The 17,843-nt window shown below is 42.9% G+C and overlaps 1 protein-coding gene across 4 annotated transcripts in view; it reads left to right on the top strand.

Moving 5' to 3' along the window:
- The window catches only part of CFAP36 (cilia and flagella associated protein 36), a 51,541-nt gene that overhangs the window by 21,838 nt on the left and 11,860 nt on the right, over nucleotides 1-17,843 (top strand). For 3 of the 4 annotated variants that reach the window (XR_002103551.1, XM_019549262.1, XM_019549260.1), the window contains exons 5-7: nucleotides 1,056-1,143; nucleotides 4,312-4,387; nucleotides 12,534-12,675. Coding sequence is in view for 3 of the 4 variants with exons in the window: in XM_019549262.1 (XP_019404807.1) it covers nucleotides 1,056-1,143; nucleotides 4,312-4,387; nucleotides 12,534-12,675 (306 nt within the window). In the remaining variant the exon portion in view is untranslated. The remainder of the gene's footprint in view (nucleotides 1-1,055; nucleotides 1,144-4,311; nucleotides 4,388-12,533; nucleotides 12,676-17,843) is intronic. The other variant, XM_019549261.1, reaches the window with a different exon arrangement.

Genomic DNA, 17,843 nt, shown 5'->3' with positions numbered 1-17,843 from the left:
TATTTAGAGAACATAGGATTGGAAAGAAACTCGTGGGCCATTAGATCTACTCCCCTGTATTTTCGTATTCCTTAGATGAGATTACTTGCAATTTATTTCTCTGCCGATATCTTTCCGATAGGATTTTTACCCCCCTTTTCAGACTTAGGGTTTATCTTTTTATGTTGCTTTTTGCAGTTAGTTTTACTAACTGCGAATTTTCAGTGTGGTTAATTTGTTACTTACGAGTGTCACCAACCAAAGAGTTAAGAAACTGGTTTCTGAGGAAGCTATGGGTTCTTATAGCTTGGGGAGATGGCTTGTGATGGTCACTGAAGCATATACTTCTTGCTTTGCCTGCTCTTCCGCTTCCTTGAGACTCAAAACTTTAGCACTCAGAGGGTATGTCTACAAAAGACATTTATTGCTGAGTTATCTAATTAGCTCCGCAGTACAGATCTTGGTGTCTATATGTGCAGCCCTGTTAGGCCACAGGAAACTAAAACCCCACAGTAGGTTAGTACTTGTAAATACAAGTACTGTCCTGTGGAGTTTTTTCATGAGGTGCAACACATGTGTAGACACTAACCCAGCTGACTGGGGCATGAGGTTGCTTTAGTGAGAGGGCTGCCTACTGGCTAGCCCTGCACTGAAGCACCCTTGTGCCCCAGCCAGCTGCTCCATAGCACATTGAACCAAGTTGGAGCGGCCCTGAAGTGGCAGGCTGATGCCCTGGGTCCCCTGCCAGCTGGAGCTTCTCTGACCTGGCTCAGTGTGCTGTAGTCCCAGGCACATATATAAATGCAGTACCTGGGAGCAAAAAACTCCAGCAGGATATGCACTGGAGTTTATTAATGTGCATTAATATATATATATGTAGATGTGCTTGGAGTGTTGTTGGGAAGCTTATGCTAAGGAATCAATTTTTTTTGTGTCACTTCTGAAAAGTAGCATTGTAGGTAAGTAATTTTCCCTTGCCTTCCTTTCTCTGGCTGAGGAAAGGGTGCTAGACGGAGTGGAAATCCCCCCTCCCCTCCCAAATAATGCAGGAATTCTGCAGTTTTTGTTTTTTATAGGTGTACTACCTGGCTGTTTGACAGATGGCTCTGATATATTTACTGAAATTGAACAGCAAGAAATGAAAATACTGAGGGAAGTTTTAAGGTAAAAAATTGATATCCTACCTAATCATTTTTACAAAATAAGAAATAACAATTCCCATGTTTATTTTACGTGAGCATTTTCTTTGTCTACTAGGTGGCATAAATGTGCTTTTCAAAGTTCTAATTAAGAGAGAATCCAAGTACAACATTTACTGAATCAAAACATTGAGCATCCTGAAGTCAGCCATAACTTTCATCAGTGAAAAATGGTTTCCAAGGGGCTGTTTCATCAGCCTGGGGTTGCTGGCAACTGGAGCACTACCTAGGTCCTGTTCCTCTGAGCTCACCTTGAGTATGCTACAACAGCTCAGACAATCAGCTTGTTAGTTCAGCTTTCAGCTTCTGCATTGTCAGAGCACCCTGCAGTCCCAGCATATAGAACAGCCTGTGCATGTAGAAAGAATGAATTTTGCTTTTGCAGAAGGTTTTGTTCTTTTCCACAGCTTCATTGTAATTCTCGTGGAGGGGCTTCTTTTGAGTTGTAGGAGAGTGGAGTTTTGGGAGTAGGGAGCCAGTGTAGTTATTCTAGATTATTGTTCCTTCCCAAAAAATCCCAGTTGCATAAATAAAACCAGCAGACATTAGTAGGCTCAGTTTTCATTAAGGTGTGATAGTTCCCATCTCTGTTTAAGGGAGCCCTTGCCCCCAACCCTCAGGGGCTGGCTAATGGCATCATGATCGTGGAAGAGACCAGGTAATACTCAAAAGCAGATGAAGGCAAGGGGCACTATATATTTTCTGCCTTCTGGATATTTCTCCTTTTACTTATAAAAGAAGAAACATCTCCTTTTTGTCACTCACTCTACCATCTGAATGAAGAATTCCCAGGAATAAACTTAAAACAAGAGTTTCCTGCACGGGGGGGAAATGAGGCCCATTGTTTATCAGGACCAGTATTGCAGTTTTTGTTTTGTATTTGAAATAATCAAAGCTGTTTGGAGACTGGGAATTTGGGGTTATCATGCCAAGTTTGTCCTCTGATTTAGCAGTGCTAAATCATTATAAAAAAAATCACTTCATATTGAAGATCACAAGCAGCCAGCATGGATTTATGAAAAACAAATCATGTCAAACAAAGTTGGTCTCCTCCTTTGGCAAAGTAACTACTTGGATCAATAAAGGGAATGCTGTGGATATAGTGATTCTGAACTTCAGCCAGGCTTTTGAGAAGGTCCCACATGACTTTCTAATAACCAATTTGAAGAAATGTGGGATAGATAAAACTACTACAAGATGGATAGATAACTGGCTTAAACAAAGAGTAGTTATTAATAGGTCCATGTCAGAGTAGCAAGCGGTTTCAAGCGGAGTCCAACGGGGCCTGGTGCTGTTCAGTACATTTATTAACAATTTGTATGCTGGCATAGAAAGCTTCCTGAGCAAGTTTGCAGATGACATGAAGCTGGGAAGAATTATGAACATGTTGGAGGATGTGAGCGCAATTCAGAAAGATTTCAGTGGACTGGAAAGTTGGGCTAGTGCTAACAGTTTGAAGTTCAGTGTGGACAAATGCAAGGTACTACACCTTGGGAAGAATAATCAAACATACAAATAAGAAAAGGGTGACATCTGGCTGGATGGCAGCACTGTGGAAAAGGACTTGGGAGTCTTGATAGATTACAGACTCAATATGAGCCTGCAGTATGATATAGCCACACAAAAGGTGAATGTGGTTTTGGGCTGGATCATGAGAAGTGTTAGGTGCAGGACACAGGAGGTGATAGTACTTCACTGCTTAGCACTGGTTAGGCCAGATCTGGAGTGCTGTGTGCAGTTCTGGGTGCCACATCTTAAAAAGGATGTGGAAAAGTTACAAAAAGGTCCAGAGGTGGGTAACAAAGATGATCAAGGGCTTGAAAGGCAAGTCATATGAGGAGCAGCTGAAGGAGCTAGGCATGTTCAGCTTGCAAAAAAGGGACACGATGGCAGTCTTCAAATACTTGATGGGCTGCCAGAAGGAAGGGCAGGGGAAGCAGCTCTTCTGTCTTGCTACAGAATGGCTTGAAGTTGCAGCAAAGTAAATTTAGCTGGGATACCTGGAAAAAAGGCTTCTTTACTGTTAGAATAGCAAGGCAGTGGAATAGACTGGCTGTGGAAGTTATGGACTCTCCATCATTGGAGGTGTTCAAAAATAGGTTGGACAGCCACTGGTTAGGGATAATCTATGCTTATGTTCCAATATGAGTATTTTCTATGCTTGTGAGCTTTGCTAGTTGCCCCCTCCCACTCCCCTTGTTACATATGTCAGGGTGTTCTTAAGTCTCCCTCAAAAATATTGGGTGTTGGCTGCATCAAGACTGGGAAGAACTTGGATTGGGGTATGCCAGTGCTCCTGCTGGGACTAAAGCCAGAGATTAATGGCTAGAAGGTCTTTCTTCTCCGCTCAGGGTCTGACCAGTCATCATTTTGGAGTCAGGAAGGAATTTAACTCCATGGTCAGATTGGTATGGACTGTGGGATTTTTTTCCTTCCTTTGTAGCAGGGGGTGTAGCCATATATCCAGGATCTCTAGAGCAGGGGTTGTCAACAGGGGTACATGTACACCTGCAGGTACTTGAGCAGGTTCTAAGGGGTATGCCAGGGTAGCTGCCATGTGTGAGCTTCCCCTGCCCTGTGGGGGTGACTGGCCAGACATGGAGGGCAGGGGAAGCTCGCATGAGGCTGCTGCCACTGCTCCGCATCCAGCTGCGTGGCACCCCCTCCCCCGCTCGGTGTCCTGTCACATGCTATGCCTCCGCCCCGCCCCACAGCCAGGGGTACACTGCTCTGCGTCCAGCTGCCTGGGAGTACAATGATTGAAAAAGGTTGAAAACCCCTACTCTAGAGCATACATTGACAGTATTTCATAGAACCAGGATATTGGCTGCTGTGGTTCACTTTTATCCATGGCAGGTTAGGATGTTAGGTCTATGTTGTATCAGGGTTGAAGGTAGTCTTGTGTAGAGTTCAGAGGGTGGATTATATAGAATGTTTTGGATAGGGGTGTTCCTATCTCAGGGAGGGAGTTGAACTTTATAACCTCTGGAGGTCACTTCCAGTCCTGCTTCTCTATGATTCTATGGCTATCATGCCAAGTTTGTCCTCTGATTTGGCAGTGCTAAATGAATGTAAATCACGTTATTTTGAAGATTCCTGAATATTCTACACTGTATTTTGTCTATTTTGTCAGGAGGTCTAAGGAAGAATATGAAATGGAACAAGATAAGAAAAGGACTAAAGAGGCGAGTTCGTTATTTTTAATTCAGGTATGGCAGTAAGTCTTTAATATATTTTTTTTTTTATATCTTTGCCTTGGACTGAAAAGATTTTACTAAGAATAAATCTCATCCATTCACATATACCTTGCAGAGGAAATAAAAGGGTTGCTAGAGACCGCCTTGTTGCCATTATAAATTAAAGGACCTTTCCTTTTGAAGGTTCAGTTTCTCTTTTAAGAGTGTTGTACATGTATCATTGACCTCAATAGCATCATTAACTATAGAGGAAGCAGCCTATTCACATCTCCTGCTAATGTGGTTACCTCTCCTCGTTCCTGCTAAGCCCTTTCTGCTGCCCCTAGGGCTTCTCTCTGCTGCTGCCGCCAGAGCCACCTCCAGGCCCCCCAGGCCTGCACGCCTGGCAGGGTAGCAGCAGTGGGGAGGATCCACAGTACAGCCCTGGTGCAGCAAGAAGGCCCCAGCAGTGGTGAAGGTAGGCAGTCACACCTGCTGCCAAGTCCCCATTTTGCCCCCCCCACGCCCAGCAGCAGCTTCTGTCAATCCACTGCCTCTGCATCCAGGCCACTGACACTGAAGCCAAGGAGCAGGTCTAGCCCGTCCTCAGGTTACAAGGGCAGCCAGAGAGTGCTGGTGGCAGCTGGGGCCCCGGCTGTGCTGCCTCTGCTGAAGCTGCCACCCACCCACACCCATGTCAGCTCCTCACCCATGGCCTCTTCCCATATAAGAAAGTTTGTGGGGTGTTGCAGTTGGAGGGGTGGGGAGGATCTGACTTGGCCTGTGACAGCTCTCCAAAACTCCCTATTTGGGCCCATGGGATCCTTGTTGTACAGCCCTGGTCTCTTCCCCACTGTCTGCCCCAAGGTGCGTGCGTCAAACAAAATGCCTTTGTGTGCCTCACTCTGGTGCTGGGGATTGTCTGGCCCTGGCCTAAACTGTACTTCCTTAATGAGAATGTCGTGGGAGACAGTATTCAAGGCCATCTTAATGTCTAGGTAAATAATATCTATTGCTCTCTCCCAATCCACAAACTTGTTACCTTTTCAGGTGCTTTTGATGAATGCATTTTAACTGTTTCTGATAGTCTTGTCCATGAGGTGTTTAAAAATGGATTCAGTAGTGACCTACTCCATGACCGTCATCTCCATGAATCAATGAGAGGCTGATTGACCTGTAATTCCCTGGACCTCCCTTCTTCCCTTTCTGGAGGAAGGACATTATATCTGCTCTTTTCTGGTCAACCAGGACCTCAGACTTCCATGAGTACTCAGGAGGGAAGAGCTAGTGCTTCTGCAAGTACCTCAGACATGGTCCTGAGGAATGAATTTCATCTTGAAAACATTCAGCTTCCCTAACCTGTCCTTCCCTTCCCTAACTCTAGGCAAATTTTCTTTTCCCACATCTTGGTTGCAAACCAAGCTTATCATCGGATGGCTGACCAAATTTGTAGAGACTGAAGTAAAAAAAGTCAAGTACTTCAGCCTTCTCTGCATTAACTATTATTAGATTGCTCGGTCTACTCTGCAAGGGACCCATTTTCCTTAGTCGTCTTCTTATCTACTCATAAAATGCTTTCTGTTGCCATTTATGTCCCTTGCTAGCTGCATCTCTGTTTGTGCCTCAGCCTTCCCGATTCTCTTCCTGTATACCTCTTTTACTCATCCCTAGCAACATGGAAAGATATCTTTCTAGAAGTAGAAACCTTTTTGGAGTTCTAGCTCGTTGAAGAGTTTACTGCTTTGCTCAGCCAGTCTCCTGGTGCACTTCCTATCCTTTCTTTGTATTAAAATTGTTTGCTTTTGCACTCTTAATATGATGTCTAAAGTATAGCCAGCTTCCCTGAACTATTTTTCCCCTTAGACTTGAGAACCTGCACAGCAGTTACCAGAGTTTATTAAAATTTTGGCTTTTGGAAGTCCCATGTCTTTATTCTGCAGCTCCCCTTCCTTCCTTCCCTTAGGATCTTGAACGCTTTTCATTTCATGGTCACTGTCACCCAAGTTGCCTTTCACCTTAAAAAATTCCTAATTCTTCACCATCAGCAAGTCATGAAGAATTTAACTCCTTCTTGGCTTCTCCAACATCTTCACAATGTAGGTGATAAGGCTGGCAATCACTGCCAGGATTTTTCAGGTTAAGGAATATATAATCGAGGCCCAAGACTAGATAGGGACATGGTCAAGGCGAAAGAGGCTTCAGGCTAGAGAGATTAGAGCCATCACAATTATTAGGGCATTTGGGATAAATTGAGAAAAATCGTATCTTGATGCCTTAAGACATGCACCTGAAGTTAAGCATCAGAGAATTGCGGATTCTTTCCTAGGCACAATGTCACTCAATCCTTAGAGCAGATACACCACACACTTGCAACCTCTCCCTCTCCCCTCCACCTCAGCAGAGGACACTGACCACAAGTGGGCTGGCTAAGATGTCAGTGACTAAGGAAATATGTGTAGTGCTTCTTCTGTGATCTTAAGAAGAAAACCAAGAAGTATAGCCTGTGCCCTTGCTTCCATGCCAGGCATGGCAATGGGACACTGAAGTCATTTCATGGGCATCTCTGGTGTCTGCTCTCAAACATCTTTATCTGGCATTGTTTGAAGTGCCCACAGGGCTTCTTGGCTGTCTCATGCCTGGAGTTGACGCATAGGAGTGGTTGGGTGAGGTGTACTTCTCCTTGTTATTCTCAAGAGTGTTGTAGAAGTGGTGTGGACATACCCTAAGAATTGTTCCAGACCCAAACTGAGATTCAGGGAGCTAGGTTGCTCCGAGGGGTACCAAGTCACAGCCCGGAGAAGCGTGATGATTATAAAAAGTTCTTCACCAAGGAAAGTTATCACAGGAAGCTGTGAAGAGAGGTTGTGTCTCACACATGACCATTTTATTTCTGTATCCTTTTTCTCTTCTGAGGTTAGGAGAATCAGAATCAGGATTAAAAGTAAATAAATAAATAAAATCGCCCCAAATAGACTCTCAGACCAAACAAAGTTCTCAGAACAGATCTTCTAATTCATTTCCTAATCCTGAATTCCAATCCAGAGAAAATGAATGTGGAAGCTTGACTAGATAGAAAGTCCTAAACAAAGTGCAGTGTTCCTCCAGAAATATTCTCCCAGTGTCTTGCAGGCCTTCTACTCTTGATCTACAAGAGGCGTAGTGATGAAATTCTCTTTCCAGTATCAGTATTAGTTTGATTTTTTTTTTTAAGGAAAAATCAAATACCAAGAAATGAATCATCCCAGTTCTGCTGGATTTTTGATTTAAGTTCTTATGCACTATCAACATTTGTATCTCAATTCCAAAAAAAAAAAAAAAAAAAAAATCTCAACTGCAGGCTCATTTAGCCTTATGAGACCATTCATCAATATTGGCATTTCAGCTCATCTGTCTTAACAGGTTAGTGTTGTTATTTGTATTCTAGTAATGCCAAGAGATCCCTGCCATGTTCACGGATCCATTGTGTTAAGCACTCTGTAAATCACAGAATTTAGCTACTTCAGACAGATAAGCAAGCAGCAAAGGCTGAGAAGTATGCAACTCCCATTTGTGTTTTCCTATAATTATTTTCCCAAATCCAGTTTAAGTATTTTCTCTCTCTCTGATCTAGAAGTTGCCCATCATGCTATAGCTTCTACTTCCAGTATGTCATTCAGTCAGGCTGATAGTGTCATATATCCTTTCCTTCACAATGTAGGAAAGAGATAGGCCCTTTAGAGATGTGCCTCTGTCAGTCACATTGGAAAGAAAAGTTACCAAGTCTTTATTTTTATGATGACATGAGTCCTACTGTGTATTTCATGATTATTAAGTGTACCTTTTGTACTGCAGAGTTGTGCATCAAATGACTCCCTTATCATAGGAAGTCATCCCTCCTTTGTTTTGCCTAAAATTCAAGGGTAGTGTAGTACATGGTACACAAGAAGTTTACCTTGATACAACCGTTTCATGAAATCCTTCTCTCCTCTTGCCAGGAATGGCTGTGGCACCCCGTGGCAGCCCCATTAATTCTGCCCCCAACCCACTCTTGTCTCTCCAGCAACTGCCATGTCTTTTTTCTGCCCTACCTTTATTATAATAATAAATTTGGGAAGCTGACCTTAGAGTACCAGAATGAGTCTTGGGTGCTTCACTCTGCCCTGCTTATCACTGGGCTGCCTTGGTCTGGGCCTACCTTGAGCAAGTCATTGTGTTTTTTTCCTATTGGCCTCAACCAGCTTACTCTCTCTGTCTCTTGTACTACCAGGCACCTGGCCCTATTCCACCACTGGGCCTTAACCGCACAACTCTGTTAACTCCCTGGTCCTACCACATTCCACCAGACTCCCCTTTGGGTAATTACACCAGGCATTAAACTCAAAACCCCAAAATACAGGGAGTCTATCTAGCCCCATTGTATATGACGCACAATCATATACAAATAGTGTGTGCCATAATATTCCTCCCAGCTGCTTGGGGCCTTACTAAGAACCGATAAAGATTTTCAGTGTCTGCGCCTGTGTGTTGTCCTTCTGTTCTTGCCTGCCATGACTTTGGTTTAGCTTGTTTTGAGCAGAAGGTCCCCCATGGGTCTAAAATGCTCAGGCAAGACCAGTGGTCATCTTCTTGGTGCTCCTACCTCCCCTAATGCCCCATCCTCTTACCAGTCAGCTGTTTCTGAGGCAAACAAGATGGAAGTCTTCAAAATTAACAGAAAGTCCCTTTCTAGAGATTCAGGATCAAAATTATAAATGATCAGTCCAGTCTCTAACAATATAACAAATTTATAACTGAAACTGTAATGTAGACAAACTCACAGTTAGTTGGTCTCTCATGGAAGACACTCTTTGTATTCTGGAATCCCTCCCTTGTGCTCCTCCTTCTAGGGTCTTGCTCCGGTGCCCATCTTGCTGGACATCCCTCTGATTGTCTAGACGTATAATGTTTTTCTTTTGCCCGCTCTCTGGGACTGGCCTCCTATGTCTACCTGACCTTTTCCTCCAAGCCAACTATTTTCAATTTGCTGGCCCTGCTCGGCGTGCCAGCACTCACTCTGTTACTGGCTTTTCCTGGCATGCAGGCTTTCCCTAGTGTACCTGCTTCCCCCGGCTTGCCTGCTTTCCTCCAGATGCCGGTCTTCCCCAGTGTGCTTGCTCTCTTCATCATGCTGGCTTTCCTCCTGGTGCCAGTCTTTCCTGGTGTTCTGGTTGCTGGCTTTGAATGCCTGCTGACCTGCACCCAGCACATACTCTTATAGCATATTGGTGGCTGTTTGGGCTCCAAATGCCACTCCCCCAGTGCTGCTGGGACTCTCACCCCAAGGTAAGCAGCTCTATTGACCCTTCCTGGGCCCTCCTCTTGGGGTCTGGTGCTGCTTCCTCTTTCATTCCCCATCCCATGCTTTTCAGGACAGTGGGAGTTGTGCTGTCAGGCCCATCTATGCTCTCCAGTCTCATCCCCCTTTAACCACACAGTAGCCTTGTGGAGGGTATTATCCACAAGACCCTTGGGCCTACATAGATCCACTAGGCTCTAGGCCCACACACACAAATGTTTGGTGCCTCCCTGGCACCCACTATGACCTGTCTTCACCAGCCCTTTTAAGGCACCTCTTCCCCCCCAGCCATTGGTTAGGTTCTGTGTGGTTACTCTAAGTACAGAATGCCTTTCTCAGCATACCACCATTGCCTCCTGCTTCCTCTTCAGCCACACCCATGCCCCGCAGCTAACACAGTCAACAAAATGTTCTGAACTTAAACCTGACTCTAGCTCTTGCCACCCTAGCAACTCCTACCAAACTTCTAGTCATATCCTTCCAGCTCTCCAGGGTACTTCTTATTGTCTATAGATCTCCCTCTAGCAGTCTTCCTCCTCACCCTGCAGAGTATAAAACCAGACTGACTCTTGTAGCTCAGGAGCTGGGTTTATATTCCCTGGGCTCCACCCTTTGTGATCATCTGATCACTGACTCCCAAAACCAGGCACAGGAGTTTCCCCTTTGCCCACTAAGAAGCCTGCTCCCATCTGCTATAGTCTACCCAGCTGCTTGGTAGTGTCTACTGCTTGTCTGGAGCCCTGCACTTTGCAGATTAGTGCAGGGCAGCTTGCTCCCAAGTAGCTACTTGCAGTTTTATAGCTCATGTCTCTGTCTTCCCTGGGCTGCTTGCTTACTTGCAGCTGGCACTAGCTAAGCAGCCTGTAGCAGACTGTAGCCCTAAGTGCTGCTTTCCCACTTTTAAAGAACAGGAGTTGGGAACCCCCTACTATACCTTCCTCCCGTGCCTAGATGCCCGACCTGAAGGCATTTAAATCTCTCTTAATTAGCTAAAGTCACATTGCCTCATCATCAGATATGCATCTATGGATAAACTGGTTTCATAAAGAATATAGATCCCCTCAATGCAGTCCTTCACTTTTACCTGATCAGAAAGGAACCTGAATAGTCATGCAAGAAATCTAAAAATGGGATTTTTGGTCATCCATCAACACCTTCCTATCATCCCTTGAAGAAATTTACCCTCAGTCTCTAGCAGCAGCAGCATTTGGCAGGAAATTACTTCTAAAACATAATAGTTACTACTTTTTGGGAAGGAAGAAACTCCTTGTATTTCATGTCTCTTCTTCCCAATTGATCTTCCTAGTTATATCTCAGATGTCTGAAACTGGGGGTTAGAGTCAGGATCTAGAATTGAAAATCTGTTACCTTATGATTTTGTTTTTGTGTTTGACTACAACTTTGGTCTGCCCCACTTCAGATGTACACTCCAGCTGTCTGTACAACAGTCTTTTATTAGATCTGTGTGTATACATATACTTTTATAGTGCGTATATATATGTATATAAAATATACAAATTTTATTGTCTTGATGTGTGTATAGAGGCTATATATAGACACACACACCTTTATGCAGTCTCCATGAAACTATAGTAGTTGTAGAGCTCATCTACATACTCATTAATGCACTTTTGCTACTGCAGATTAAGTTTGATACCTCTAATATGAGGCACTACATAAAGGTGCATTAGGCTGCACTAATGCGCAGTAGCAAAAGTGAATACCTTTTTAATGGTGCTTAATGTGCAGTAAACTTATTTTACTATGCATTAGCATATTAGCACTGTTTTTGACATGTAGAATAGGCTACTGTACATTAAAGCAGTGATTCTCAACCTTTTTTGTACCAGGACCGATTTGTAAACATTGATGGCCAGTCTCAACCTAGTGCCTCTCACTCTCGACCCCCTGCCCCCAGCCCCGCAGTGTGCGTGGCAAGGGGGGCAGGGTGTGGGGGGGGGAAGCATGGGGGGGCCCCAAGCAGCCCCTGGCAGGCTAGAATTCAGCCAGCCTGCCAGGGAAAAGCCGCGGTTTCCCACCTTTCCCTACATTAAAGGAGAATCCATTTTTAAAGATTGTTGATCCATTTTTAAAGTTTGTTTGCAACCCTTTCATATATTCTTGCGACCCACTTTTGGGTCATTACTCATGAGTTGAGAAACACTGCGTTAAAGCACACGTGTAGACACGCCTTAAATTTCTGTTAAGAGTTACTTGTCTAAGAATTTAACATTTCAGCATAGCTTTGAAAGTTAATTTCTAGCATGAGGGCATCAAGGCAGGAGACAATTCTGGACTTGTGAGGACTGCCTCTAGTGTTTGAAGAGGGAAACCGCAGCCCTAGCATCTTAGGTTTGGGGAGAGGTTGGTTACTCACCCAGTAAAAAAATGTCCACTCCCTTGGCTCTTATTTGTTGCTGTGGGATGGCTCCATGAGTCTTACCTACACACATTCCATATTCATTCTCATTGCCTCAAAAAAGCAACATACTTTTTTTTGATGGACTGGTTGGAGAACAGCAGAAATGTGTTTGAAGGGTCACCCATAAAGTATAGTGGCAAATTGTTGTTTATGGCGGAGAGGCATGCATGAATGTAGCCAGTATTGTAAACTTCAGTGGTTCTTAGTTAGTAGGGAAGTCATGGACAAAATAAAAAATGTTAGTTGATGGAGCTGAGCCAAAAGTATGCTTCCTGTTAGTAGTGAATGGGTCATTTTCTTTTCCTTTTTTTTTTTTTTTTTTACCTGCACAGTATAGTAGGTGGGATTGGCAGCATTAATAATCATAGCTGATGAACTGACAGTTCATATTGCTTGAAGTACATTACTAGAAAATATAACAGACTTTTTTTTCCTCCTCCGAGTCCAAGGAACATGATAAATCGAAGTCAGCAGATGTTACGTACAACCGTCCAGGATATTCAAATGAAGCTGCAAAAGTTAAGGAATCCCTTGAAAATGTTGAGAGAGTTGATGACTTTGAAGAAATTGCAAAATTATCATTAGGTAATGTTGCTGAAAAGTATTTTCAGACTATGTAGTATGCGCTTTAATCTAAATAGCCTGCTCATATCTATTTATTATAGGGAAAAGGAAGTCTGACAGTCTTTTGCCTATGTTTACTGGGGATGAAGAGGGTAAAAAAAGAAATGAGTGAAATTGTGAGAAAGATAGTTGTAAAACACACATTGTTACCAGATTTGCCCGTCACTTTGGGGTGTGCTCATTTATTAGGGGTACGTTGCTGGGGGTCTCTGTAATTCTGTCAGTGTGCTGCTTGTGTTACTTGTGTTTCTATATGGAGCTGTATCTCTTCCTTCTGCAAGTCCTCACCCCCACTGGAGCTATCTTGCAGGACTCAGTTCAATGGGGCTGGGTTCTTCCAACCCCTGAATCAAACACATGTACACACATACACACACAGATCAACAGGACATGCCTGAGCCAGGCTGGGTTATGTAGCATTGACAGGCTAACACCCTCATATGTCTTGAACTTGGTTCATCAGGGCAACAATAAAATGCAGTCAGACACAAGCATACAGGTTAACATAGTACATCTGAGTCAGGCCGAACTATTCAGGATTGAGAGGCTGACACCCTCATGTGCCTTGAACTCAGTTCATCCCTTATTTCAGTAGGACAATAATACGTGCAGTTAGACACATGCTAACAGAGTATATCTGAGCAGGCTGGGTCCAATCAGCACTTTCAGCTGATACCCTCCTGCGCCTCAAAACTCTGCATGTCCTAATCTCTTGTCACAATGGCCCTAGTAGTAACCCCCTTGATGAGCAGACCCCACTGTGGTTTTGGGCATTACAGGGAGCTTTGGCTTAGGTAAAAGAAGCATTGCTACAGAGCAAATGGGGAGGTCAAGGTGAAGAAAGAGTAGATGAGGTTCAGTGAGAAAGTATAGCAGCCAGCTTGATAATAAAAGTTATTTATTGCCAGGTATATGAACTTATGATGATACCAGTAGTAATAGCCATACAAGAGAGAGACAAATAAACAATTATAATTTTACATAGTTTCAGTTAGGTTTTTGGGGAAGTCTAGCTCGAGTTTGATTAGCATAAGTCAGGTTTAGAAATCTGTGCCTGGAGTAAGAGAATAAAAGTCAGGTTCCTAGAGGCAGAGAGAGAGAGAGGGAGAGACAGTAATCCGCAAAAGTCCAGTCTAGAAAGCTGTTCCTGGAGTGAGAAAGCAAAAGTCAGGTTTAAAAAGCTTTGCCTGGAATAAGAGGATAAAAGTCAGGTTCCTGGAGTCAGAGAGAGAGATAGAGAGAGAGAAAGTTGGGATCTCACCACTCAGTGAAGCTTGAACCGGTTGAGGTTTCCAGGTATTGTTGGAGCTTGCGGACAGGCAGAGTCCTCAGCACAATCAGTGGAGGGATTCCAGGCAGAAAAGGAGTAGAACTGGTGCAGTTTTGGATCCAAGCATCAGGACAGAAACTTGAGCTTGGGTAGGGGTTTTGTAGAGAACATTGGGTTTGTTTATGGGTAAACAATAGCTCAGATGTTGGATAATAGGAACTGATCACTCCTGGCTATGGGTGACATTACTCTGAGGGAGCTCACAATACAGACAGGCAGATTCAGTGTTTTGGATATCAATAGAGGAGTCATTACTAGAATTGGTCTGATAAATGCTGAGCTGGGTGTGTATAGATGTGGGTTGATTAGCATTTGGAGCAAGGATTGCCCATCATGCAGTGCTCCCCTGCTTTTCTGATCCCAGAATTCAGTGTGGTCCTTGCCTTGGAATCTCTGTTCTCCATATTGAATGCTAATGAAGATGCATGCCTGTCCCATCTCCCATTTAAATGAGTTGTCATCCAGTTCCATCTCTGATGCAAATGAAGCCAGGGGAGTTGCTTCACTCCTATCAACTTTGTCTGGAGGGATTTAGGTGCGTCTCCCACGGCATCTTCCTTGTCTTTTGTAAGTCCTTCCTCTAAATCAGTTCTTGTTCAGGCTGGCGGGGGAGAGTTCTTTGTGAGTCAGACAGGCTGCATACTGTGCCAGTGTTCCCAAGAACATAGAGCTGAGAGGTAACAACATTGGTTTAATAATTAACCAATTAACTGTTATGTTTCTCACTGTTCTTTGGTTCAGTGTTCTTAAAGTACAGGCTGGAAATTAACTGCTGGGAGTTCTACAGTATAATGTCATGAATCCAGTTTTCAAAATTCTGGAATTCTCAAAAAATCAGCACTTTTTAAAAATACACTACATCACGGGTTTTCAACATTTTTTGACCGGTGTACCCCTGGTGGCCAGTCACAGAGCGAGGGCAGGGGGAGGGAGTAGTGGCAACATGGGGTGGTGGTTGGTGGTGACAGCTGCTGCATGCAAGCTTCCCCCTGCCCTGCTTCTGGCTATCCAGGTAGCACCAGGCTGTATACTTTCCTGGCTTCAAAAATCCAGAATTTTCAAATTTCCAGCAGGTGCTAGATCCCAAGGATGCCAAATTTATGAAGTTATACTGTATTAACAAAAATACTTTTTGAAATAAAGAAGAAATTAAAGATATCAAAATATAGATCAATATTTTAATCTTCACAGTTCAAAACATTGAACTTGGTAAAGGATGTTAGTTTGAGAGAAATTAGTTCAGCTAATTTACCACAATCTACTTATAAATACAAACTTGTATCCTAGTTATGCACTTCTCTTGAGCATGTGATTTTGCCATTAGTATGGAACTATGGGTCCTTAAATATAGGTTTTATCTCTAATTAAGGTTATATGCCCATGGAGGTATGGGACTGCTCAGTTCAACAAAACAATTCCATAGTAGAATTTAGGAATTTATATAGGCTACTTAGCTCCAAAGTAAAGTCTCAGTGTCTATGCATGTGGCCGTCAGGCTGCAGGAAACTAACTCCACTGTAGGTTAGTACTTGTAAACACATGTACTATCCTCCAGCAGCACTTAGTGTGCCACAGTGCACTTGTAGATGCTGATGGGGCTGGCTGGGGCACAGGGGTGCTTCAGTGCAGGGGCTGCCTGCTAGCTAGCCCCACGGTAGAGCACTCCTGTGCCCCAGCCAGCCCCTCTGCAGCACGTTGAGATGGGGGGGGAGCAGCCCTGGCCTGGCAGGCTGACCCCTGGCTCAACATGTTGTAGTCCCAGACACATGTAAATGCAGTCCCCAGCAGCAATATAGTTTTATATGAATGCTGGGGTTTAATTAATTCGCATTAATGGTATGTGTAGATGCACCCCAGCCTAGTTTTGGCATGTGTGCCTATTGAAGACTTTTATATATTTCATCCCAGAACATAATTCATACGTAATTATTTTGAAACTATTTTAACTTCTCAAAAATGTTACTGTTGTTGGTTTTCATTCCACTTTAAAGGTTTACACAGTGGTAAGTCTCGCTTACAAGCCAATTCAAAACATTTTCTTTTTTAGGTTAGTTTTCTTACTTGTAGTAGCTTTATGAAGTCTTTGAAATGCTGAGGGTTTTTCCTCACAGTATCTTTCACAATAAGGAAATACAGTTTTCTGTAATACATAGTATTAAACTTAGTGTAATGATTGTCTCCCACTTAATTAGTTATCTAGAAGTTGCACTAAATCCATAAGTAAGAATAATCTTATTAGTTAAATAGAAATATCATCATACATTTTATTCAGAGGGTTTTAACTAAGATACCTATTTTATGAGAAGCATTTAGTTTAGTGCAACTAATTCATCATTTGGTTAATACACATATAGAAGTAATTTTTTATGTATTAGTTGGAACTGGAATGAAGGTGGGTGCCCAGTTTCACAGTTAGTGATTTGTTTTTCTAGACAGATATTCAGATGATTCACTCAAGGTATTTTGACAGCTGTGTTCATATTCTCTTTCTCCATTTCTTAGTGGTCTCCCTAGGTGGGATTTTAATAAGTTTCTTTTCTATAATAGAACTTTAGTTCTTATCGTTCAGGGGTCTTCAGCTGGCCAGGTCTCTGTTGTACATATTTCAGTTTCAGGGAACGATGCATTGAACAACATGTGGCATTTAATAAATTTTCTGCTGGATGGTATGACCTGGTGGTTCTTGGCAAAATTGATGCCAGCCAATTGGAGAAAGACCCATGCTTCTGATAGTGATTTGAAATGTCCAGCCATGATACAAGTGGTATTGCATTTCATCATTTAGTGAGAAAATGAGGCACTTCACTGATGATTTCTTGTAGTTTTGTGTGGACAATTCCATTATTGAAAACACCTTTGGTTTGTGAAGACATGTTGAGCCATATGTTAATCACCTACTCTTAGCTCCAGTCATCAACCTACTTCTGCAAGTTATATTCTGCAGGCCCGTTTGTGCTGTGATCTTTGGTTCAACCTTACACTTTGTGCTTTTTCATCTGTACTTCTAGCTGTCGACAGAACTGTGTAATTTGATTTTAGTCTGTTCACAGACACCTGGATTGGCTCTGATTTAGTGTAGTAATTCATTTTGCAACAATAGAAAGAAATTTGACATATTTGATGGGTCACCATGCAAAGATAACAATTCATGAAATCTTACAAAACATCTGTTCTCATATTTGATTAGTCCATATTCTTCCATTAATAGGATTTCTGTAACTGTCAGTCATAGCATGGATCAGGCTTTACATTTTGGTTGGTACACCTTACAGGGCTAGTTGAAACTGACTTCCCACCATACCAATTGTGCATATAGAGAAGAGAGGATTGGTAGGGTGCATGTTTTTGACATCACTTGTCTATTATTCTACCATTAAGCTGACAATTTACTAATCTTCACTGCTTGTCCTATATAGCTAGTACAACTAGTATGTACCAGTTAGTAGAGGAAGGTCTTTCTTAAAGAGGAAAAGGAGTCTCTTCCAGAAAGAAACACTGTTTTTGAAAATCAGTCCATTGGTGAGATTTTAATATCTATGTTGCAACAGTAATAAGAGTAGCTGGCATTGGGATAGATGACTGCATACACAAATGGTTGTAAATATGTTGTCGTCAACAGGATGCTCAAGGGCCTTGCAATGTAATGAAAACTCAGGCACACTAAAGCCTCTCTTTGTCTCCTAGGAGATATGCAATGGAAAACAACAAGTAGACAGTCATTTAACTGAAGACTGTATCAATGTCATCACACAAGGGTACTTAATTAAGGTTACACAGGCAATGTTAGTTTTGGCATTTC

The sequence above is a fragment of the Crocodylus porosus genome, unplaced genomic scaffold (genome assembly GCF_001723895.1).
Source record: "Crocodylus porosus isolate Cpor-Errol unplaced genomic scaffold, CroPor_comp1, whole genome shotgun sequence".
NCBI classification, from domain to species: domain Eukaryota; kingdom Metazoa; phylum Chordata; order Crocodylia; family Crocodylidae; genus Crocodylus; species Crocodylus porosus.
Note: the sequence above shows the minus strand (reverse complement) of the source record. Positions and strands in the feature narration are given on the sequence as shown.